This window comes from Gobio gobio (genome assembly GCF_949357685.1).
Source record: "Gobio gobio genome assembly, chromosome: 24".
NCBI lineage: Eukaryota > Metazoa > Chordata > Actinopteri > Cypriniformes > Gobionidae > Gobio > Gobio gobio.
The window spans coordinates 10,022,789-10,048,895 of NC_137120.1; the positions used below are offsets into that span (position 1 = coordinate 10,022,789).

The following is a 26,107-nucleotide window of genomic DNA, read 5'->3' on the forward strand; positions in this document are numbered from 1 at the left end:
TGAGAGTGAGCGTGAGTGAATGCGAGTGTGTGTGAGAGTGAGTGTATGCGTGTGTGTGTGAGTGAATGCGAGTGTGTGTGTGTGTGTGTGTGTGTGTGTGTGTGTGTGTGTGTGTGTGTGTGTGTGTGTGTGTGTGTGTGTGTGTGTGTGTGTGTGTGTGTGTGTGTGTGTGTGTGTGTGTGCGAGCTCGTGTGAGTGAATGCGAGTGTGCGTGTGTGCGTGTGTGTGTGCGAGCTCGTGTGAGTGAATGCGAGTGTGTGTATGCGTGCGAAATGCGAATGCTAGCGTGCTTATGGTCCTGGACTTTCGGACGCTTCCTTGTCACTTGCGTGAAGTCCATGAGATGAAGTATAGCGTGATCCTGGTCAACCTTGTTTGGTTTTTCATAAAAAATAATTGAAATGTATCCTCAGATCGTCCGGCGACAGCCTCTCGGCCTGACAGAAAACTTTGGCAGCAGCTTTGTGTTGATATCCCACTGTTGTTATCAACGCGCTACCTGAGTGACGAAACTTCTTTTTTTGTTGTTTTTTGTGATTTTCTTTGTCCAGTCGGCGTTTTCTACCCCCAGGTGTAGGTCTCACTTGCTCATCAAGGCCATCAAAAGTGTTATCAGAGTTTAAAGCACTCATTTTAATGAATGAACGTAAACAAACAGCTGTTCAGAGTGCCGCCCTGTTGGATTACGTAGTACGCTCATCGAATTCTGATTCGTCGAGAGGATTTATCGTGTTTTGGCTAAAAATAGGTTTGGCATTTATCGCGCTTTGTAAAGAAACAGCATCTTGCAGTACATTTTAAACAAGGAAATATAGCGATTTGGCATGAAATGTTGATGGAGCAGTGAATAGGTTCAGTACACAGCAAAATGACATGATAAACTCATTTTTTTTTTAAATGGCGTTTATCGCGTTTTGGAAAAGAGCTCTTCAATTATGGGTATTACCTGAGAGGACAAAAGAACACAATAGCCTGCATAATGAGCTGCACAATGAATGAGCTTCAGGTAGGCCTATGTGACACAGAGCAACAGGACAAAGGACATATATTATCTATTATATACTGTACTTATCAAGTAAATGCATCTTGATTTAAGAATGTTTAAATATTCAGACCAGAAACAAGAAAAAAATACTAAGAGCATTTTTTCTACATTTTTTGTACTTTTTGTTTTTGAAAGTAGTCTCATGCTAAAAAAAATAAGAAAATAAAATTAAGATACAATTTATACAAAATGAAATTCACTGTAAAGAAAGCAATTCAATTTCTACAAAACAAAAAAAATAACCTTCTACTAAACAAAACTCCAGAATAATTTATTTAGAATGTAGTCAACAAAGGCCTATTATATTTTAAATGATCAAAAGATTTGACTACACTGAAAAAAATGATCTTCTTATTTAGTTGAAAATTTTACTTATCTAGTAAATGCATCTTGATTTAAGAATGTTTAAATATTTAGTCTAGAAACAAGACAAACATGACTAAGAAGAGCATTTTTTTCTAAATTTGTTGTACTTTTTTGAAAGTAGTCTCATGCTAAATAAAAAATTATAGTAAATAATTAAAATTGAGATACAATTTATACAAAATGAAATTCACTGTAAAGAAAGCAATTCACTTTCTACAAAACAAAACTCGATATTAACTCGATAAAACAAACTTTGATATTACATTTAAAAAATAACATTAGGCTATAATATTTAAACATCAATATAAATAAAAATACATTTGACTGGTACTATATTTGTAGCATCTGAACAGACATTTGTGAATAAAAGCTTTATTGATGTGACACTAGGCTCTTTTACAATGAATAAACACGTTATAATCTGTCCAAAACAGGCCAAATAAATCTTGTCTAAACAGTCTTGCATGTATGACATTTTATATTGCAGCAGGATTCATATTTAAACAGTCTTTTTGCATTTAATAATCACAGATGCTAACAGAATAAACTTTTTACAGTCTATGGAGTTGATGTTTGGGCGTCGACTCTGGATCGTCAGTATTTCAATCTGAAAGAGTGCGCGATCCGTGGACGTGGTCGCATTACCGGATAATGAAGTGGCTCGCGGGTGACTGACATTACTCTCTTTTCGAACAGATTACATAAACACCGAATATTTGTTTTTGATTTGGTTTACATTGTTTAAAACTTGACATTTAAACGTTTCTTTAGACATATGTCTAAAGTTGAGAAACATTTTGAGTCCCCCCTCTCTTGCCTTACAGTGGATTGGTCCACTGCGCACCTCACTGACACACACACACACACACACACACACCCCTCACCAACACACAACTGCGGTAGGCTCAGAGAGTACAAAGATCAGTAGTTGATGAACTCCAGTAAGGGCTGTCAAGTCTATTTTATACACTTTAAACATCGGATGAAATTATTTTATTTCTCTTTTAATACAGGCAATGCTGAGTTATTAATTAATCACCAAAGGCAAAAAATTATGATACCGATGTATTTTTCCACAAGTCCAATGTTTTAGTGATTATAGTATGGTAACGTTAGCTTGTTGTAAGTCACCCACTACAACTAACAAGGTGATAAGCCTATGCGTGAACTGATATTAGGCTAATTATTATATAGCCTATATATATATATTATATATTATATAGATATTTAGCGCTGTGTTGGGCTCAATGCTATATGGAAGAACTTCGAAGAAGCAAGATAATTGAAAAATTATATTACCGTGTGTTGAACCTATGAAAAGCAGTGCACGTCGCTCTGTTTTATGTCGGATTGCAAATAGCCAAAATAACTCCAAACCACTGAAGTTGAGTGACCTTTCTTGTCAACGATATCTGTGTCCTCCAAGCTAGTCATGAGCACTGAATTTTCTTCACTATCGCTCATTTTTCTTGCTCCACTCCAATCCTCCAAGCCTGTCAGCCTGTCGGCCACTGTGACTGTCAACAAAACCGCGTGCGGTGCCCAGAAGCTCGGTCTGCAAAACGCATGCGCAGCATTGCGCATAGTGTTTAAGCATTATATTGAGTATTTATCGTTCTGTTGTTATCATTTTATCGAGGAAAATTGTTTTGCGATAATTATCGTTATCATTTTAAGGCCTACAACCAGCCCTAGGTAAGTTCATCGGCGTTGTTATATGGGCTGATACACACACAGAGACGGTGCACGCAAGCCCCGAAGCCTGATCACTTTCACTTGCGTCCTCATGAAGTTTATCAATTAAATGAGTTTAAAGGCTTGCCAGTTTGAACATTAAAACGACTGTGCACTATTCAAGAACAACAATACGGAAAACTTCTCTGTTCAGTTCTCATGAGCTTTTTTCTGTGAAACGTGTGTTGTGTCTCTGTGTCTTCTAAGGGCACCACGGCCCGGAGAAACGAAGCGTCGGACCACGGGCTGAAAGTTTGGCGACAAGGAGTAAGGAGTCACTGGGACCCAGTACTGGCTGCTCTGCCACGCCCACCTCGGGACTCGGCTATGAAGCCAGTGTTGAAGCGGTCTCATATGAAGCAATCCGAGCGGCGTTACCGCGGCTGCAGATGCCATATGCCCCAGGAGCCTCTGAAAAAATTTCAGTGGGACCGCTGTCCTGCCTTTGAACGAATTCAAGCAGTTCAACACCGACCGGACCCGCTCTTCCGTGAGGCGCGCAGTCTGGCTGACCGAATCCAGCTCCATTCCGAGATAAGAGATCCTCTGTGTGGGACAGAGTTTGCTCTTCTCTCGGTTGACCTGAAGGCCCAACAGGCTGAGGTGACTGAGCACCATGTCCCTGTTTTCGCACAACTGCTCCCGAGACTGGGCGAGTATGAGCCAGTCGTCGAGATAGTTGAGGATGCGAACGCCGCGTTCTCTGAGCGGAACGGCTGCCTCTGCGACTTTCGTGAAGACGTGAGGCGACAGGGACAGCCCGAAGGGCAGGACTTTGTACTGATATGCCTTCCCCCTCGAACGCAAAGCGTAGGAACGGTCTGTGTCGAGGAAGGATAGAGACATGAAAGTATGCATCCTTCAGGTCGATCGCTGCGAACCAATCTTGGGGACGGATGCATTCGAAAATGCGTTTCTGCGTTAGCATCCGGAATGGGAGCTTGTGCAGGGCCCGATTCAGGATACGCAGGTCCAAGATTGGCCATAACCCACCACCTTTCTTGGGTACAATGAAGTAGGGGCTGTAGAACCTCGCCTTCATATCAGCTGGAGGAACCGGCTCGACCGCGTCCTTCGCCAGTAGGACATCGAAGCACCACTGTAATCCTCAGGTCACCAAGGCTTATTAACCAAAGTAGTCCTTTCTGGCTTTTGCAAGAAAAGAAACTAGATCGGGGAATAGGCAAAGGGACTCAACCCCGTTTGAGGTTTCATAGTCTGGACCGCGCATCTAGAGAGTGCCAAGTGACACGCTGGGTTGCCGTAGCAACCCCCGCTGTCAGCCGGCGCCCGACGGCACACGGCGCGTTGAACGCTCAAGCCCTTACAAGAAAGGTGAGACGAACAACGTGCCGACGTGACCATGCTCTCCTGAGAGAGCATGGATCACCCACAAACGCAATCTCACATGTTTATATGTGAGAGAGATCGTGGCCGTCAAATGAGGACAGGAAACAACCGCATCCAGAAACACACGGTTTGAATGACATCTTGAAAAAGACGCAGGGTCAAACCGTGTTGCTCTTTTAGATAAGGAAAACTGCTCTTTCAGTGCTGAAGCACTCAGGGAGATGACCGCGGCTCACGCAGTTCAGATAGTGCAAGCCTGCGTGAGCACTCAGAAATGGAAACGCCCAGCCAACCAACAAAACCAGCTCTTTATCTCCTCTGAAGCGGCCACCCGCTGAAACGCGCCGTCACACCCGCACTGGAACAGCAATCCTTCTCACGAGACTCGAATAACACTCTTCGTAGACACAGCAATGACACTGTTCGGCTCCGAAGTAAAAAGCAATGATCAAGCATTCCACTTCCTTATTTATACCGCACTGCGGGATGGTGCGTGGAATGCGTGAATCGCATGCCAATCACCTTTGGCTCGTTTTTAACACACTCGAAGTAGATTGGTCTCTGAAATCAGATCCCAATTCGTCGGTCAGTTCCGACGTACGTCGAACGTGACCGACTGAAAGGGAACTCATTGTCATTGCCGTCCTGTGATGTATCATTAAAGTAGCTTAGAAACTCAAGCATTATAGCATAGATTTTAATAGCTTTTGAAGTAAGTACAAACCACAGCTTCATAATTAATAGAGACAGTATGACAAATTCACACATAAAATCACTCTCTCATTAATGCATTCAAAAAAAGTCCCTGGAATGTCATATGGCTGTTCATCATGAGTCTCGTTTGTGGACTAAACGTGCAAGATCGCCCTCTAGCTTTCAGTATGAATGAATCACAGTACATGAGAACACCGTGTTTTTTATAAATATTACTCCTAAAAATATGAGAATCTATCAATATTTCTACAAATTTGCACACTTTTGAACTAAAAGCCCTGGGGGACGTTGTTTTGTCTAGCGCTTCATGACGTCCGTACATGAGTTTTTTTCTGAATGTGAGCGGCTGACGGTCATAATTCATATTTAAGGTATTGACTCCTTTTTTCATTTTCATAACCCTTGACATAAAGATTTTCAGAATAAAATAGGTCAAATACTAAGGCTTGAGTCTTTTCATTTACAATCATTTACATTAAAACTTTATACAACTTTTAAAACCAATATAAACAAAGACTGCTTCAATGCGCCTTCGGTTTTTTCAACAAAAACGCGTTAACTAATTTAAGTGGGAAAAAGTTTTAAACTTTCAAAAGTCCATATTCCTCACAGTGTGTCTTCTAAACTCGATAAAAAGCAGAGGAATGATGAAGCTTGTTTGTTGACTGAGGTGATGGGGCGTTTAAGACGATTAGCATGTGAATTCTGCATAGCGTGTGGGTGTGGGCACATTACGGATAATGAGCAGACGCTTGAGAAAACATACAACTCATGGCTTTCATACGGATTACATAAACAGATCATTTTTGTTTTTGACATTTGTTTTCGATTACTTTAAAAGTATACTCTTCAAGCTTTCTAAAGACATATCTCTCATGTCTGTGTGGCAAGTATTTGGTAAGTTACAACGCATTTCAGAACGGACTTCCCTGAGAGACAGACAACAGAATGTGCTTCATGCATCATTTTTGTTTTATTTATTTTACGAAAAGCAAAACATTTTGTATAGTATACACAAATAAAATGATGTATAACACTTATATGTATGACAAAACTCGTTATTTGTGTCTCTTTCCCACTGATAAGAAAAAAAGCGAGGTGAAGCACTGCTGGAGCTCATGCTGTAGAGTCACAGTGCTGTAGAGTCACTATTGATCAATGATTATCATGAGGTCAGCAAATAAGGCCAAATATTCAAATTACAAATATATCATCAAGTAACTAACATCATCTGATCACCTTTTCTCTTGCTGTTCTTGCCATATGAAATGATTACAGCAGCCAGAGAAAAACTAATGTTAAAAATTCAAGAGTTAAACTGTACAACTAAGCAAACACTAATCACCATAATGGCGACCAGGGGCGCCACCAAGGGGGGGAAAGTTAGGACGATTCTAAGGGCCCACACACTTTTGGGGCCTCCAGAGATCGGTTTTATTAGTAGTAACAGTACTAGTAGTAATGTATTATAAATGTATAATCTACCAAAGAGTTACAAATATAAAAAAATGATGGCATTTCCGGCAAAATCCAGCAAAATGCTCCACTCATTAACCGCTCACGGGTAAAACTACGTTCACTCATATCCCACTCCGTCATGAAATTTCTCTGTGCTATAATTGTTGCAGCCATTAAGGTATTTATTTGTATATTTTTTGTTTAAATATTATGATGTTGTTTTTTTATGTCTATGTTGTCAATCTGTCAATCTATGTCGATTATGAAAAGTGAACAGTATGAGTGAGAAAGGACACATCATAAGATGAATGGAGTTGATCAGACATGATTGTGACCACTTTATTAAGTTTTGTTTCGTATAATTGTATCTTAATTTTAATCAATGTTTCATCAGCCAATCGGGGCATTCTGGGTTGAGCGAGCGGAGCTTAATTGGTCAGTATTATTAAATTGCAGACAAAGATTTTGGATAGCTAGGTTGGTGTGGTAGAGGGCCCAACATCATATTCTTTCATTGGGCCCAAAATTGCTAGCGGCGCCCCTGATGGCGACCAAATATTTTCAACAAAACATCAACATATAAACCTCTGCTCATTCTTAATAAGAACTTTTGTAGACATATGAAATAAACAAAGTCAAAGTGGTCAGTAATAAGTGAAGCTGGTAATAATGTTTGTGGAGTTGTTTAATTCTCCTCTGCCGAGATCTTGAGAGATTGAATGTCTTTTATCTTCAGTTGATTTCATCTAAGGCTGTGAGTAAGTTTTAGTTTTTTTTGGGGAGCCTAAAAACCACTAGAAATCTGAAAATGACACCCTTGCTTTTTCGTGTGTACAGCCAATCTGTATATTTTGTGAAATGATGTCATCGCCCCACTTCTCAACCCTAGTTTGACACGTCACCGATATGTCACGTAACAGCAACAACAACGGCTTGTGTTCGGTTTATTTGCATGCTCCAGGTCTTTTTCTCTTTTTTCTCTGTGGCAGAAATACATGTATTCTACACAATTTTGAGTCAGTTTCAGTGGTTTCGTGTGAATGCAGATATTTCTTGAGACGACGCTGTGTTTACGGATTTTTTTTAGAACAAGGAAAAAAAAAAGATTGGATAGGGAAGGCTCTGGCTTCGTGTGGATGTGGCCTCTGTGCTACATTTAACATCCTGTAGTGTGCACGCTGAACAGTGTTCTTTTCACTTTGGCTAACCCATGTGGGGCCTACTTAGAAACTGAGCTTGAAACTGAAAAATTCTAGCATATATTTCTTTCTGGTTTTTGAAGTAACTAAAACCCAGAGCTTCACTATCAGTAGAGAAGCACTGCACAGGTAGGATTAATTCACACACTTTCTCCTTAATGCATTCAAATAAATGTAATCTTACTGTGCTACTTTATCTGTATCTGATTTAGATTGAGCAAGAAATCTGTAAGAATCTGTAAGAAATCTGTAAGAAATATAACAACTCATAGACAAAATAACTGATAAAATAAACTGTTATGTAGGAACAATAGCCTTAGGCAGCACACAAGGCAACCAGAACGTCTCGGGTTATGACTATAACCATTGTTCCCCGAGAAGGGAACGAGACACTGCGTCGTCGAGTGACAACACTCTGGGGGAACGCCCACAGCGTTACGCATCTGAAGGATGAATGAAATCAAGCCAATCTGATTGGTGGTGCGTCGTGACGTAGTAGATGACAGCTTACCCGGAAGATACAAAAAGGAAGCTGATGCAAACACACATTAGCTCTTTTGCGATGAAGCAAGCGCTCTAACCGTGATAGGTGTGGCGACGAGACGCAGTGTCTCGTTCCCTTCTCGGGGAACAAGGGTTATAGTCATAACCCGAGACGTTCCCCTTCGAGGGAACTCGAACTGCGTCGTCGAGTGACAACACTCTGGGGAACGTTAATACCCACTAGGCCACACCGAAATCACCCCACGTCCTAGTGTGAAGCTGGAGACCCAGGCACACTCAGGACGCAAGAACTCGAGCACCAGGCGTCACCGGGAGGTGCAGACTGTAAAAACGTATGAAGGTGTGCGGGGTGGCCCACCCCGCCGCCTCGCATACCTCTTGAAGCGAGACGCCAGAAAGGAGGGCCACTGATGAAGCCATGCTCCTGGTGGAATGGGCCCTCACGGCCATAGGTGAAGGCAAATTGCGCACCCTATAAGCCGTGGCTATAGCCTGGACGATCCAATTACTGATCGTCTGAGTTGACGCAGGCAGCCCCTTCTTGGGTGAGCCGAAGCACACCAACAACTGGTCTGACCTCCTCCAATGGGAAGACTTCTCTAGATAAATACCCAGAGCTCTGACCGGGCAGAGCAGATGAAGTCTCCCCTCTTCCGCCGTCAGGTGGGGAGGGGGATGGAAAGCCTGAAGAACCAGAGACCGGGCTCCCTGAGATGGAACCTTGGGAATGTAACCCGGTCTAGGGTGAAGAATGGCCCTTACTCTGCCGGGGGCAAACTTCAGGCAGGTTGGCGTGACCGCCAAAGCCTGGAGATCTCCCACTCTCCTCAGAGAGGTAATGGCGAGTAGAAAGGCCACCTTCAAGGTCAGGTTCTTAGGCTCAGCCAGCTCCAGTGGCTCGAAGGGGGCCTCAGCCAGCCCTTCCAGAACCACCGCCAGGTCCCAGGTTGGGACTCTGGAGCGAGCTACCGGCCTCATCCTCCGAGCCCCACGGAGGAACTGTACAACCAGGTGGTGCTTCCCCAAAGGTCCATCACCTAGAGGTGCGTGGAAAGCCCCAAGGGCAGCCACGTACACCTTCAGGGTGGACGGGGTAAGACCAGCGGAGAAGCGATCTTGGAGGAACTCCAGCACTGAAGCCACTGGGCAGTTAACTGGATCCACCTCACGCTCTCTACACCAAGTGGAAAATACATTCCACTTGAGGCTGTACAGTCTCCTGGTAGAAGGAGCCCTGGAGCTGAGTAAGGTCTAGACTACCTCTGCTGACAGGCCCGCCTCTAGGTACCGAGCCCCCTCAGGGGCCAGACCCAGAGGCTCCACAACTCCGGCCGGGGGTGAAATATTGTGCCCCCTGCCTGAGAGAGCAGATCCCTCCTCAGAGGAACCTGCCACGGAGAGCCGTCTAGCAGAGTTATGATGTCCGAGAACCATACTCGAGTGGGCCACCGGGGTGCTACTAAGAGCAGGCTGATGCCCTCCCGGCGGACCCGCTCCAGAACTCCCGGGAGCAGAGCGATCGGGGGAAATGCGTACAGACGCAGCCTCGGCCACGTCTGCATCATGGCGTCCAGTCCCAACGGGGCTGGATGCCTGAGAGAGAACCACAGTGGACAGTGGGACGTCTCTCGAGACGCGAACAAGTCCACTTCCACTGGGCCGAATCTCTCGCACATGGCCTCCACCACCTCTGGGTGGAGTCGCCACTCCCCGGGCCTCAGCCCCTGCCTCGACAGGATGTCTACTCCCTGGTTTTGGTCCCCGGGAATGTATATCGCCCTGAGGGACGATAACTTCCCCTGGGACCACAGGAGGATTTGATGCGCCAGTCTGCATAGAGGGCGCGACCTCAAGCCCCCCTGGTGATTGAGATACGCGACAACCGAAGTGTTGTCTGAGCGTATCAGGACATGGTGGCCGCGGAGGTCCGGGTAAAAGCTCCTCAGAGCTTTGTAGACCGCCAGCATCTCCAGGCAGTTGATGTGCCATGAAGAATGCCGGGTCTCCCACAGACCTCTCGCAAAGCGGCCTTCCATGACCGCGCCCCAACCAGAGGGAGGCATCTGTTGAAACGGCTTTCCGGCAACATGATGCTCCCAGCACTGGCCCCTGGGACAGGAACCAAGGTTTCTGCCATATGACGAGGGAACGAAGGCATCTGCGCGTTACCCTGATCATACGAAACGGATTTCCCCTCGGGGAAAACCCCCTGGCCCTCAGCCACCACTGTAGGGGTCTCATATGCAGCAGGCCAAAAGGTATCACGTTGGACACTGCTGCCATGAGCCCCAGCAGTCTCTGGAACTGCTTCACAGTGAGGCTGCGGCCTGGCTCCACTCTGGAGACCTTCGCCAGTATGGATTCCACGCGTGCGGGAGACATACGTGCCCGCATCGACGTGGAATCCCACACGACTCCCAGGAACGTGGTCCTCTGGGAGGGCGTCAACACGCTTTTCTTTGTGTTGAGTCTCTGTGGCCGACCACAGTCCGGACCACCCCGTTGAACTTCGGGGGAGGAGAACCGAACTGTAGTCTGTAACCCAGCTCTACAGTCTGCAGGACCCATGTAGATACACTCGGAAGGCATGTCCATGCGCCAAGATAATCTACTAAGGGAACCAGCCTCTCGAGGCTGGCCACGGGTGTCAACCGAGCCTCGGCAGGGAGAAGTCGGGAACGATTTTCGGTGGGTGCACACGTTTGCTGTCCAGCCGCAAGTCCTGTTGGAGGCAGCGAAGACAACACGCGTGTGCGGGAGATCAGTGAGGCCCGAAGCGTCTGTGACGGCGGGAACACAGCACTGATCTCCCAAGAGCTCCGGGGGGAAGACGACCTCGGTCGTTCCAACCCGGGGGGGGGGGCAGCTCTGAGCGATCCAGCCGCAGCTAGGACCGCTTAGTGGCAGCCTTCTTCGCCTGAAGGACGGTCCTCAGATCGACCTTAGGCTCTGAAGGCTTGCCACGAGAGCGCCGCCTCTTTTGCCAGGCTCCCTCAGGAGGGGCGCGAGAAGCAACGCTCTCTTTCTGCACCTGCCGGTGCGAGGAGCTAGTAGACGGCCGAGGCTGTCCCTTTGAGACAGCCTTCCCCGAAGAGCTGGATCGACGAGGGAGATACTGCTGGAAGGCCGCCGCCTGTTTTCTCACCTCCTGGAACCTCTCGACGACGGTGTTAACCGCACCGCCGAAAAGCCCAGAAGGGGAGACCGGGGAATCTAGGAGAAAGTGTTTCTCTCTCTCTCCTTCATCCCCGACAGGTTTAACCAAAGATGCCTCTCCACACACACCATACCCGCCATGGAGCGGCCGATGGAACGGGCCGTCTCCTTGGCGATGCGGAGAGACAAATCGGTGGCCTTCCTGAGTTCGAGGACATCGTCCGGAGACGGGCCCCCGCCCTCGTCGAGCTCCTTGAGGAGGTCGGCCTGGTAGGCCTGCAACACCGCCATAGTGTGCAGGCAACTACCAGCCCGCCCAGCCGCCATATATGCCCTCCCTACCAGCGCTGATGTATCGCGCGCTGGTTTGGCGGGCAATACCGGGGTCTTCAGGGACGAAGCGGCCTCGGGAGAGAGGTAGCTCGCGAGAGCCTCCTCTACCCTCGGCAGTGTCCCATAACCCTGTTCGGCCGCCCCCAGTACGTTACCGAAGTCGAGTACTGGAGGGCTGGTTAGTCTGGCCGAATAGGGTTTATCCCAGGACCTACACAACTCATTGTGTAGGTCCGGGAAAAAAGGCAGACCCCGGCGTGGAGGTTGAGGCTTGCGCCTGAAGAACCGTTCATCCAGCTTACTGGGCGGCTGGATTTCCGGTTCTTCCTGCGGCCAATGGATGTTTAACTTGGCCACAGCGCATGTCAAAACCTCCACTAGCTCCTCTGGAGCGGGTGCATGAAGCGATGGCTCAGGCTCCACTGCACCCGCCTCGACGCTCAGCACATCCGACTCCTCAGAGCCAGACAGCTGAAGCATCGGGTTCTCCGCCCCGCGGGAAGAAGCCGCATCGCGGGCTTCCGCACGGACCGGGAGAACATCGGAGTCCTCGGACGAGGATAGGGAAAGTGCCTCAGCAGTCCCATATCCTGTCACGAGGTCCCGCTGCGAGCCCCATGATCTACGGCGCCGCCGTGCCTCAGCAACAGCGGGCCCAGAACCCTGGGGCTCGCGGGCTTGGCCGGTCTCGCTGAACACAGCCAGCCGTGAGCGCAACACCCTGAGCGGCAGCTTTTCACACTCGCTACAGGCGGCTCCCTCGAGAGCCGCCTTAGCGTGCTGCACGCCCAGGCATTGTACACACAAAAGGTGTGTGTCCGTGCCCGAAATGAATCGCGGACACGGGTGCACACACCTTGTGAACTGTTGCTCACTAGCCATCTTGTAGGGATATATTTGTGACAAAACAACACCAAATAGACAGACAATTTTTACATATAGAGCTTCGCTGAAGAGCAAAAAAGCTAATGTGTGTTTGCATCAGCTTCCTTTTTGTATCTTCCGGGTATGCCGTCATCTACTACGTCACGACGCACCACCAATCAGATTGGCTTGATTTCATTCATACTTCAGATGCGTAACGCTGTGGGCGTTCCCCCAGAGTGTTGTCACTCGACGACGCAGTTCGAGTTCCCTCGAAGGGGAACTTGAGTCTCAGCTCAAGTTTTCATCAACATCAAGTTTGTTCACAAATTTTAGCTTCTAGATGTAAATTGTGGCATGTTGCTATATATATATATATATATATATTTATTTATTTATTTTTTTTTTTTTCCCTAGGGAGTGCCGAGATCTGATCTGAAACCCTGCAAAGATCTAGAAGCCGAACTTGTGGCTTTTGGTTTGGATGGCTCATTCTGGACCAAAGTATTCAAAGATGAGTTAAAGGTGACTGATACAAAACAGCTTGAGTATTTGGATAATGAGGACTTTGAACTGCTCAAGAAACACACTCGCTACAGATGGGAAAAGAATGCTCTTCAAAAATTCTTAGGTAATCTAGAACCAGATAAATCAGAGGCAGTGGCAAAAGAAGTAGAAAAATCTACTTCTAAGGAAAAACCTGTGTTAGCAGAGCATCTACCAAATCTAGATAATATGACCCAAAACATGACAAAAGAACTTGAATCAACACTGACACATGACCTAGAGAAACCAAGAATCACACACATGATAAATGAAAGACCTCTGAAGGACTGTGTTGACAGTTTGATAACAAGGTTCTCTACAAATAATGATTCACAATGTTTACCTGCCATGTCCATTTCTGATAAAGAGATTTTAAATACAGCTTCAGGAGGTCTTGCACTTCAGGGCATTTTCAAAACTGGGAAAGTTGAAGATCTTTTGAAGGAACGACAACAATTAATCAGAATTGATGACTTTAAACTTGCTGGGCCAAGACATACCTCTCACTATATGAGGTATGAGTTTTCCTCCTACAAATCTCACCAAGAATTTTTAGGATCTGTTGAAAAATTGGGCTACAGCTTCAGTGCAGAACTTAATCTTGGATTTTTAGATACACAAATAAAGTTTGGCTTACAAAATACTTCTCAATCATCAAGAACTTTTCAAAGCCAGTCTGAGCGGTCTTATGTGGCAATGACAGTATTTCATTACATGCCACTTGCTTTAGCTTTCATTGACCAGCTTACGTTGTCTGACTCTGCAAAGAAAGAACTAATAGAAATCAATGAATTGTTGCATGCCACTGATGAAGATGAAAATCATTTTCTTCTGAAACATGTACAGAGATTCTTTGAAAGGTTTGGATCTCATGTGTCTCAGGGTCCAGTACATTTTGGTGGAACATTTTGGAGGAATGCATATGCTCAGGGATTTTCAGAACAGAACTATGATAAGGTGAAATCCCAGCTGTGCAATGTCTTGGCAATGAATAGTACTGTGCAATCAAGCAAGGAAATTTCAGCTTCAGTTTCAGCAAGTTACTCAAAAGGGAAAGGAGCTTCTCAGATTAGATGTAATGATGACCTCAATACAGTGGTCCAGCTCTCTGTTGATAAATCTGGAGGTCCAGCAGAAACAGATGATCACACACTGTGGAAAAACAACCTTGCAGCAAATAAAAGAACCTGGGCAGTCATAGACAGAGGATCGACTTTGACGCCAGTGTGGGATATCATCAGAACATCTAATAATGATCAGTTTAAAGACCCTCTCAGATTGTGCACATTTCTAATGAGAGCTTATAAAGAAATCACACACCAGGATGTAGAATCTGCAGATGATGTTAAAGCACTCAGAATTGTTTCTGAAGCCAAACAATTGATGCTGTCAGTGGATGAGTGGTCTCTTTCAGATGCTGAGAAACATCTTCTAGATTTACTCAGAATGAGAAGGCAAATTAAAGAATGCACCACATCATTCACACAATGGATTGATATTTTCCTTTCCAACGAGGCACTTCAGAAATTCCTGACCAAACTTACCACGACATATGCTGATGACAACATAAGATTCTTGACATACTTGGTGATGGAGACGCATTGTCATCAAGTAAAAAAATTCCCAAACAGAGCACAGATTTTAGAATGGGTTAAAGGGACCCCAGAGGTGGCTGAAGATGTATATGGAATGTTTACTCCCATCCAACAGTTTTCTGATGTAACAACGGTTCTGGAAAAAGCAAGTGAAGATTTTCTGCAAAGTTCCGAGGAAGACATAAATGTGACTATCACATGCAAAGTTACCCATGCAATAAATTCATGGCTTGAAACTATGAAAGAAAATAGCCTTGATGACTTAGTTTTACTTGTGCTCTCAGTCACAAAACATGTTGGACACAGAGAGGACACTTTTCATCCCCTTCTGGGTTCTCAGGAAATTGATTTTTTAATAAAAGAGCTCTCAGATGTACACAGCAAATATAGGGGATTTCGCAAGGACAGTATTTTGAAGGCACAGGCCTTTAGTCTGTTGACATTGCTGACATCAAGACACAGCGGTCATGAACTATCTGTGGATAAACAGAAAACACTTGATGCCTTCAAACAGACTATGAAAGAAGACATTAATCAAGATCTGAAACACGCAATTGCTGATTTCACGAAACATGTAAACTGGGAACTCTTGGAGGAGCAACTGAGGTCAATGCTCTACGGCACTTCAAAACTAGAAGGACATTTTCCATCCACTGGGATTTCAGAAAACACAGAAGCTGCAGACACCTCAAATACAGAGGATGCTGTTAAAGCAGCCCCAGTAGATGGATTTCCTAAACTAAATATTGGACTTGCAAGTCCATATAAAGAGTTGTTTGAAAGATTGGATTTGCTTAAATATTATCCAGCAAAACTGACAAATTCAAATCTTCATAATATAAACATGTTGTCAACATGCATTACGCAAACTGTCACAGAGAAAGAACTATGGGTTCAATTTATTTACAGACTGTTAACACTAGATGTCAATGTTAGGTTCCTGTGCATTGAACCTACATTACAAATTTCCTCTAAGTCTTTACCATGCAGCTTGGAGAGTTTTTGTGATTTTAAGGTGGAAAATGTTGATTCTAATGCTAATGAGGATCAAATCCACCCCATGGACATCTATATGGCAGTTTATCATTGCTCCAATGATTTTGCACGGCAATTTATTTTTACCCAGCTATCCAAATGTCATTTTGCAGTACCCCTGCTAGTGCCCAATCTATCCACTCGACAAGTAGAATTGCCTGTGTGGCCACTCCAAATAAGTGCACTTGCATTGCAAGCCACAGAACAATCTCCAGTATCAGGGTCTGTATTGGACACTTCTTTTCCAGTTGTGTCTTTTATGAGACTAGGAACATCCATTAACTCAAAATCAAAAATTATGAATGACATGATTAACAAGAATGGGCACCCCACTTTCTTCAGTCGCCACTGTAGAGGAAGTACAACGACACGTGTTTTGCTGGAAGGGGTAGCAGAGATTTCATGGTACCTCCCAGAAGGGAAGAAAAGTGACATTTTTGAAAGCTGTATGGCCTTTATCAACCTCCATGGTGACGCCTGCAAACATCCACAACAAGTCCAGTTCCTTATGGGAATAAGTTCCATCATTGTATTGTTGTTACCTGAAAATCTCAGTGATTCTGCAATACAAGAGGGGATCAAAAATTTTCTAGAATGCAGCACACCTTTCATTGCATTGTTCTCTGGGATCGAGACACCAGACAAAAGAGATCCTAACAGAATTGCAGCTAAGAACCGAAATGAAGCTGAATTAACCCAGGAAACACTTTTTAAAATGAATCAGCTTCTCTCAAACGGAAATCGGAAACAAATCCTGAAAGATAATTTTGAACAAGGAAGACAGCAAGGATTCATAGTTGAAACAGAGGCTGAATTGAAAGGAAGAGAAAAAGCTATGGTGCTTATGGACATATTATATGTTGAGAAAAAGACAAAAGGAAACAAAACAGACAGGAAATCATTGGGCTTGAAAGATGTACATTTGCCTTTGCAAGACAAGCTGTGGATGCAGTGGTGCATCAAAGACAAAGAGTTTCATCGTATACGGTGCAAAAAAAACATGAGCATTGAGCAGCAGCGTGCTGAAATAACCGAAGAGAAAATGAAGATTAGAGCTAACCAACAGAAAAGATCATCAGAAAATGTTTTCATGGAAAAATTCCTTCAATATGTTGTTGATGTCGAGGAAAAGGAAAGATTATACTTTTTAAACTGCTTCAAGAAAAGCCTTAATGAGGCTCTCAGAGGTAATCTAGTTGATCTAACAAAACAATATAACAGAACATGGCTAAAATACAGAGAAGCATCACCTGGAGAGAAAGGAAAATACCAGACTGATCTTTGTGAATTATCTGAAAGAATAAAGCATGCCACATTTGGACTTCAACATGTGTTACGTGAAATAAGTCAAATATATGAATCCCATATGTCTGTTGAAGAGAGCAAGACCATTCATGAAATTGAACTTGATAAGCTCCCTGAAATGGGAGCTGATTTGATGCTCTCTGGACACCCATTAGAACTAATGGATGGAGATGTAAATTTTGTGGCAATTGACTGGGTCAGTGCTGTCCTGGACAAACTTATCCACAAACTTGGTGATAAAAGAGTGTTAGTACTTTCTGTTGTAGGGCTTCAGAGTTCTGGAAAGTCTACTCTTCTCAACACAATGTTCGGGCTGGATTTTGCTGTAAGTTCAGGACCATGCACAAGAGGAGCATTCATGCATCTGCTCCCAGTCAAGGAACAAATAAGGGATGAGTTGTTGTTTGATTATGTACTTGTAGTGGACACAGAGGGACTACGCTCAACAGTAACTGATCCTGATGTTGTGGTTAAAAATGACAATGAATTGGCCACCCTCATAATTGGAATCAGTGACCTTACACTGATAAATGTAATGGGAGAAAATCTATGTGAAATTCAAAACATTCTGCAGGTTTGTTTTCAGGCATTTTTGAGAATGAAGAATGTAAATATCAGGCCAAGTTGTATGTTTGTTCACCAAAATGTGTCAGACATTACAGCCAAAGACAAAAACCAAGGAGGACGAATACAGCTTATAGAGAAACTTGATGAAATTTCCAGGGCTGCTGCAGAAGAAGAGAATCAAGTTGTTGTAGGCTTCAGTGACATCATAAAGTTTGATGTGAACAGTGATGTGTATTACTTCAAGAATCTTTTGGAGGGTGATCCTCCAATGGCTCCACCCAACCCATCGTACAGTCAGAATGTGCAGGAGCTTAAGAAGAGGGTGCTCTCAATTTCAACCTGGCAGTCAAACTCTACACTTCTCACTCTGTCTGAGGTCAGTGAGAGAATAAAAGACACATGGAATGCATTGTTAAATGAGAACTTCGTTTTTAACTTCCGTAATTCCTTGGATATGAAGGTGTACAGTGATCTTGAGAGAGATTACCAGAGGTGGTCATGGAAATTAAGGAAAATGGCTTTAGAGACACAAAGGACCTTGAACTGCAGAGTGAAAACTTGTGATTTAAATACTATCAATGAGTCAGAGATAAAAAGCATCTTTGAAGACACTCACACAACAATCAAAGCTGATGTTGACAAATATTTCAGGGAGACGAATCATTCTGATATTCTCTCTCAGTGGAGAGTTTTGATTGATAGAAGGTTGGAAATTTTGAAAGAAGAGCTCTCTGAAGAAACGTATACAAAAGGTCTAAAGGAAGTAATTCAAAGGAATCTTAAACTAGAGCTTGACAGCAAGACGAGGGAGTATGAGCGAGACTTGTGTCAGAAAGGCATGGCTGCAGCATCTGCAATCAAAAACCAAACTCCAAATGAGGCTCTAATACTGGATGAATTTAACAAACTTTGGATACAGTGGACAACTGATCTGTCGTCTAAGAATCCAAAGGACACAGAAACAAATATACAGAGTTTAGTCGAAAGTGCCTTATTGACTCGCTTTGAAAAACACAAAGATGTTGTTTGTAATAAATCAGAGGAAGTTTTCCAATTTGATACTGGCAAACATATTAAACAATCATTCTTTCACAAATTCAAGATGAACAATTGTCAGATGAATCAAATTGGAAATGAGATTTCCAAACAAATTTTGCAAGATATCAGTAAGAGAATTAAAAAGAAGGCTGCAGATGGTAATGATGTTACTGAGAATTTCATTCATGAGATTTTGGAAGAAATTGATGAAATGACCCTCAAATATCAGAAATCCTATGGTTTCCAATTTACAAGTTTGTACAAAGCTTGTTTATCTGCTTATGTTTGCAGAATATCAACAAGGGAGCTCAAAAAAATAAATGAAAACTTCAGGTCAGAAAACGACCCCCTCACACACTTAATGAAGAAAAAGCAAAATTTCTTCCAGTTATTCAAACGCTACTGTCAGGGTGCAGAATCGGTTAAGACTTTCGTCTCAGTTTTAATAAACAGTCTTCAAGAAGCAATGCAATGTGCTCTTTCTGAAAAATTAAGCATTGAGATAGCAGATTACATGAGACATCACCATGAAGCACTTCGAGGAAATAAGTCTGATTTTGAGCATCACATTATGAAACATTTAGCAGAAAAACAGAAATTTGAAGAATACATTGAGTACATTAATAATCCAAAATCCTTCTGTCGAGATTTTATAACAGAATGTGTTGTGAAGCATATCAGTGATGAACAAACGAAAGTGTTAGAGGCACTATCTTCCAGCTGGTCACAGCTAACAGAGAAAGTTATGGTTGAGTGCTCTTCTGCATCAGAAAAAATGAGAGAAGCACAAGGCAATGCCTCAATGTGGCTTGATGTATTTTGCTTGAGACTTGGACAGGAGATTTCTTTGTCAAGAGAAGATTTAAGAACTATTGAAAATCTGCATATTGATAATGCACAAATCCTCCAGGAGACAGTTGCTATTTCACTCAAGGACATGTTGGAAAAAGGACGGAATAACCCCAAAAGTATCTTAGGCTCAGGGCCTATTATTATTATTAAACTAAAAGAAAAAACAGTTGATGTTCTCTTTGAACAGCTGAGTGGATGCTGGGAGCAGTGTCCTTTCTGTAAAGCTGTGTGCACTAACACCATTCCAAATCATGGGACAGATCACACTGTGGAGTGGCATCGATGTCAGGCCATTGGTGGTCTTTTTCATCAAAAGAGGTTTTTATTTTGGGATATCGATGTAGGCAAAAAACATTTTGTTCTGGACTTTTGTTCAACATCTGTCATAAGTGACATTCAATTCAAAAGCCCTAACTCAGGAAAGTGGATCTATTTTAAACATTTTGAAGAAGCAGGCCCTCCTTACAATAGCTGGAAAATTAAACCAGACAATCAGGATAAATTATACTGGAAATGGTTTATCTGCACCTTTAGTGAACAGTTGGAAAAGCTGTACAATTTCAAATTTGCAGGCCGTGGCGAAATCCCGGAGAACTGGAAACAAATAAAAAAAGATAAAGTTATAAAGGAGATGAATGACATTATTCAGAAAAATGCCTTGAAATCACCATAAATTATTAGACAATTATTAGACGAAGAAGTTGTTCTAGACTTCCAAAAGGCAAGTTGTAATCACAGAATCAGTAGCCTATATAAGCGGCTGCTTACCTCCTCCTGTGACAATTCTTATAACAACATTATTTCTATTTAAACATCAATACCTTTACTGCTACTGATATGTATATGTATCTATTTATATTTCTTTAATTAATCAAGAAGTTCAGGGGAATCTTGGCACTCAAGCCCCATTTGTTATTGACAGCATGCAAAATACATTTATCTCATATGAACTAGTGAACTTGTGAAACTATGCTTGTGCTTCCTCTTGTTAACTTTGTGAACCTTTAGTGTATCTTTTTAATAAATGTAATATTAGCAAGTTAGCATACCATGTCCCATTTATGAAACTGTTACTTAGAATATTAAAAGGGTAATATAATGGCAATGCTTTGTATTTTGTGATGCTGATCATGTATCATGTCAGTTAATTGTTATACATTGTCTCTGGTTTCTTTTAATTTGCCTCAAATGTAAAAATATTTTTGGACTGCTGTATACAAGAATATAATACATTGAGAAAGGTCACATAATGTGACTGAAATGCAAGACACTTTTTTCAGCACAGCAATGGCTTTTATCTCACATTTAGTGTCTTTCTTTTCATTATTAGAGTGTATAGGCTTCTTTTTGCATCTTTGCCTATTTGGATATTTTCAGTCTACACACCTCATTTTGAAAGCGTTGTGGGTTTTTGGCTATTTTTTCAAAACAAGAACTACAATTTGAGTAAGAAGAAACTTAAGTAAGTTAAATAAAAGAAGAGATGGATATTGCCACTATTTTTGTGAAAAAAGACATGTTTGTTGTATGATATATATGATATATATTGATGTTCAATACAAATGTTTTTATATACCTCTGTCTTGGTCATTTTTTACTTACAAATATTTTTAATATATTTTTTGTATTTTTTCCTTTTAAACCTGCTCATCATTGATTCATTTTCATTGAAATTAGACTTTAATGAATAAAAAAGTAACTGATAGGAAGTACTGTAATACTTTAGTCAACTTGAGCAAATTCATTACTTAGAAATTACTTAGAATTAAAAGGTTGATTTTACAAAGCTATGATATTTTTAACAAAAAATTATTTTTCAAGTTAATATAACATTTTAAGGCAGTTAAAGTTTTTAAGTTGACTTTCAGACAACAAATTTTGTGTTGTAACAATTAAAACTGTTAAAACAGTTGTACTAAATTAGTAAATGTTCATTCATTACAACCCATCTAATCAAGAGCACATGTATGATTCTACATTTCGTAGCACAAAATGAAGTTTAAACATTAAATATTAACCATGTAGCTTTGCATGCTATCAAAGATATGCAGAGTCATGATTGCTGCATGAGACCAAAACGGTCGTATTTATTTTTCTCAACTCCTGTGCCGGAACAACGCAACCACAAAAGGTCTCGGTTACGTATGTAACCCTCGTTCCCTGAAGGAGGGAACGGAGACGCCACGTCGGAGTACCGACGAATAGGAATCTCGCTCGCGAGAGCCAATCTACTTCGAGTGTAACTAAACGAGCCAATGCACATTGGCATGCAATGATTGCACCAGGTGCTCATGCCACGCCGTGCGGGTATAAATGAGACACAGGTGATTGCATCAAATCAGCCTTTTGCTGAGGAGCTGGGTAGGTAGACAGGCACCCCAGCAGGGTACAGAGGACATGGCGACGGGACGTGGCGTCTCCGTTCCCTCCTTCAGGGAACGAGGGTTACATACGTAACCGAGACGTTCCCATTCAGTCGGTCACTCTCGACGCCACGTAGGAGTACCGACGAATAGGAATCCCTACCAAAGCGCCATGGCTTCTGCCCCCATCCAGTGCCCTGTGTGAGCCGCTTGAGCTCTCTTACCTGATGAGATGGGGCTCACACCGGGAAGTCCATCACTGCTGTTCCGCATGACCCGCTCAGTGATTATTGGATAACACTGGGAAAGCGTGCCCTAGAGAAGGGAACGCTGCGGAGCCCACATCGTACCCCGAAGGAGTTATCTGGAGTACAATGCTGAGCCGTAGCCCGCAAAGAGAAGGGGGCTCAGTCCCACTGCAGGGAAGGCTCTCCCAAGGGAAAGACACGGGCTTCCCGTAGGAGCGACCGTGGAAGAAAATATGGGATCCCCGCAGGGTCACTCATACGGCCCAAGCCCAATACCGGTTCTCAAGGATTCAGCGGCAAGGGGCCTGATGCCAGACGTTCCGCCACGTCCGGCACCGAGGGCGGTGGAGGACTCACAGAGTTTGCTTCTGGAGAATATAAGCGCCGTAGCGCAGCAAGCCGACAAGAGCCGGGGCCTCTCAGTGCTTCTACCCGTTTGAGGTGAGAACACAGGAGGAGACCGGCTCTACACGTAGGCTATAGAATCTAGCAAACGTGTTGGGTGTCGCCCAGCCCGCAGCTTTACAGATGTCTGACAGCGAGGCGCCACGTGACAGCGCCCAGGAGGATGCAACACTTCTAGTAGAGTGTGCTCGCACCCTGAGCGGACAGGGCACACCTTGTGCTTGGTAAGCCAAGGTGATGGCATCCACTATCCAGTGGGCCATCCTCTGCTTGGAGACAGCCTTTCCATTCTGCTGGCCTCCGTGACAGACAAAGAGCTGATCTGAGGTTCTGAAGCTTTGAGTTCTATCCACGTAAACCCGCAGAGCGCGGACGGGACAGAGCAAAGCTAGGGCTGGGTCTGCCTCCTCCGGGGGCAGCGCTTGCAGGTTCACCACCTGGTCCCTGAAGGGAGTGGTAGGAACCTTGGGCACATAGCCAGGCCGGGGTCTCAACACCACGTGGGTATCACCCGGCCCGAACTCTAGGCACGATTCGTCGACCGAAAATGCCTGCAGGTCCCCTACCCTCTTGATGGAGGCCAATGCAGCCAACAGCAAAGTCTTCATTGACAGAATCTTTAGCTCTGCTGACAGCAAAGGCTCAAATGGGGCATTCTGAAGTGCTCGGAGCACCAGAGCAAGATCCCAAGAGGGTATGGAGGGGGGGCAAGGAGGATTTAACCGTCTCGCCCCCCTAAGGAACCTGACGACCAGGTCGTGCTTCCCAACCGTCTTACCTTCTACATGGTCGTGATAGGCGGATATTGCAGCAACATAAACCTTGAGGGTGGAGGGCGACAGCCTACGCTCCAACCCCTGTTGCAGGAAGGAAAGCACAGACGCGATCGAACATCTTCGGGGGTCTTCTCGGCGAGAAGAACACCACTCGACGAACAGGTTCCACTTCAAGGCGTAAGCCTGTCTTGTAGACGGCGCTCGAGCCGAAGTGATGGTGTTAACTACCTCTTGAGGTAAGTCACCTAGAACCTCCGCGTCCCGTCCAGGGGCCAGACATGAAGCTTCCACAGGTCTGGACGCGGGTGCCAAAGGGTGCCCCGTCTCTAAGTCAGAAGGTCCTTCCTCAGAGGAATCGGCCAAGGAGGGGCTGTCGCCAGGAGCATAAGTTCAGGAAACCAGGTCCGGTTGGGCCAGTACGGCGCCACCAGCAGGACCTGCTCCTCGTCCTCCCTGACCTTGCACAGAGTCTGTGCAAGTAGGCTCACTGGGGGAAACGCATATTTGCGCAGCCCCTGGGGCCAGCTGTGCGCCAGGGCATCCGTGCCGAGTGTACCCTCGGTCAGCGAATAGAACCACTGGCAGTGGGACGTTTCTGGGGAGGCAAACAGGTCGACCTGTGCCACCCCGAACTGTCTCCAAATCAGCTGAACCACCTGGGGGTGGAGCTCATGAAAGCTCGTCGGCCACACGGTTGTGCACACCAGGGACATGAATGGCCCGAAGCGACCTCAGACACTTCTGACTCCAGAGGAGGAGATGGCGGGCAAGTTGCGACATGCGACGGGAGCACAGACCAACTTGTCGGTTGATATACGCGACGGTCGCAGTGTTGTCCGTGCGGACCAGTACATCTTTGCCCCGTAACCGCGCTTTGAGGCGGCTCAGAGCAAGATGCACTGCTAGCAATTCGAGGCAATTGATATGCCAATGCAGGTGCGGGCCCGCCCAAACCCCTGACACTGCATGCCCGTTGTACGTGGCTCCCCAGCCCATGGCAGAGGCATCCGTGAAAACCACAGCGTGCCTGGACACCTGTTCCAGGGGCACTCCGGCCCGAAGGAACGAGGGGTCTGACCATGGACTGAAGGACTGGCGGCAAGCCGGTGTGATGCTCACCCGGTGAGTGCCGCGTTGCCACGCCCATCTCGGGACTCGGCCATGTAGCCAATGCTGAAGCGGTCTCATATGAAGCAGGCCGAGCGGTGTTACTGCCGCAGCGGCCGCCATATGCCCCAGGAGCCTCTGAAACTGTTTCAGTGGAACCGCCATCCTGCCTTGAAACGTGTTCAGGCAGCTCAGCATCGACTGGACACGCTCCTCCGTGAGGCGCGCTGTCTGTTCGACCGAATCCAACTCCATACCGAGAAAAGAGATCCTCTGCACGGGGGCGAGTTTGCTCTTTTCCCAGTTGACCCGAAGACCCAACTGGCTGAGGTGTCTGAGCACCAGGTCCCTGTGTTCGCACAACTGATCCTTGGACTGTGCTAGAATGAGCCAGTCGTCGAGATAGTTGAGGATGCGAACGCCCTGTTCTCTCATGGGCACAAGGGCCCCCTCCGTGACTTTCGTGAAGACACGGGGGGACAGAGACAGCCCGAAGGGCAGGACTCTGTACTGATATGCTCGACCCTCGAACGCAAAGCGCAGAAACGGCCTGTGTCGAGGAACAATCGAGACATGAAAGTACGCGTCCTTCAGGTCGATCGCTGCAAACCAATCTTGGGGACGGATGCATTCGAAAATGCGTTTCTGCATGAGCATCTTGAACGGTAGCTTGTGGAGGCTCCGATTCAGGACTCGCAGGTCCAAGATTGGCCGTAACCCACCGGTCTTCTTGGGTACAATGAAGTACGGGCTGTAGAAGCCGGTCTTCATATCGGCTGGAGGGACCGGCTCTATCGCGTCCTTCGCCAGTAGGACAGCGATCTCCGCACGCAGGACATGGGCATCTGCAGCATTCACCGAGGTGAAGCGGACGCCCTTGAACCTGGGGGGGCGCCGGGCGAACTGAATTGCATAGCGAGACGGACTGGGGAGCTCTAGCCAGGCTCGCAGAGACCGTGCAAGCGGGACCATAGGGACCACCGGCGTACCCACCATGGGGCAGCGAGGTGGAATGCAGGTACCGGGCTGGGGCGGCTGTCTCGTGGAGGCGGCCCGCAGTGAGGTGAGAGTGTGCTGTGCAACACTTACCTGATTCCACAGGTGGGCAGGAGGAACGTGAGGAGGTCGTCCACTGCTGCCCGCTGGCGAAGGGGGAGGATGATTGTGGATTGTGGATTTGACCGGCCACAACTCTCCGAGCCCCCTGAGGACCCAGAGATGGAGAAAACTGCTCTTTTATTGAAAATTTGGGTACCGCTGGGCTCACAAGAAACACAAGATTCTCCTCCCGGCCCTCCTCCGGGGGATGGAGCGGTGCGGTCACCGTCTCCAGAAGAGCAGTCCTCCCCATCTCGGGGTCGCCCGTCTCAGGGCTGCTTGCCCTTGCCCCTGCCTTTGCCACCTCTCTTGGCAGGAGCCTGGACGGGCGGGGCGGCCTGCTTGCGCCCGGCTCCACGACGTCGCTTGGGTGGAGGCTGCTGCTGCGACGCGGGAGCGGAGGCAGACGCAGGCGGCCGCCCTCGGCGACGAGCAGACTGAGGTGCTGC

The 26,107-nt window shown here is 45.5% G+C and overlaps 1 protein-coding gene across 1 annotated transcript in view; it reads left to right on the forward strand.

The window, feature by feature from the left end:
- Positions 1–21,229, forward strand: part of LOC307120750 (interferon-induced very large GTPase 1-like) — a 44,304-nt gene extending 23,075 nt beyond the window's left edge. The window contains exon 4 of the mRNA XM_079807917.1: positions 13,141–21,229. Within this exon, the coding sequence (XP_079664043.1) occupies positions 13,141–20,334 (7,194 nt within the window). The 3' untranslated portion in view covers positions 20,335–21,229. The remainder of the gene's footprint in view (positions 1–13,140) is intronic.
- The last annotated feature ends 4,878 nt before the right edge of the window (positions 21,230–26,107 follow it).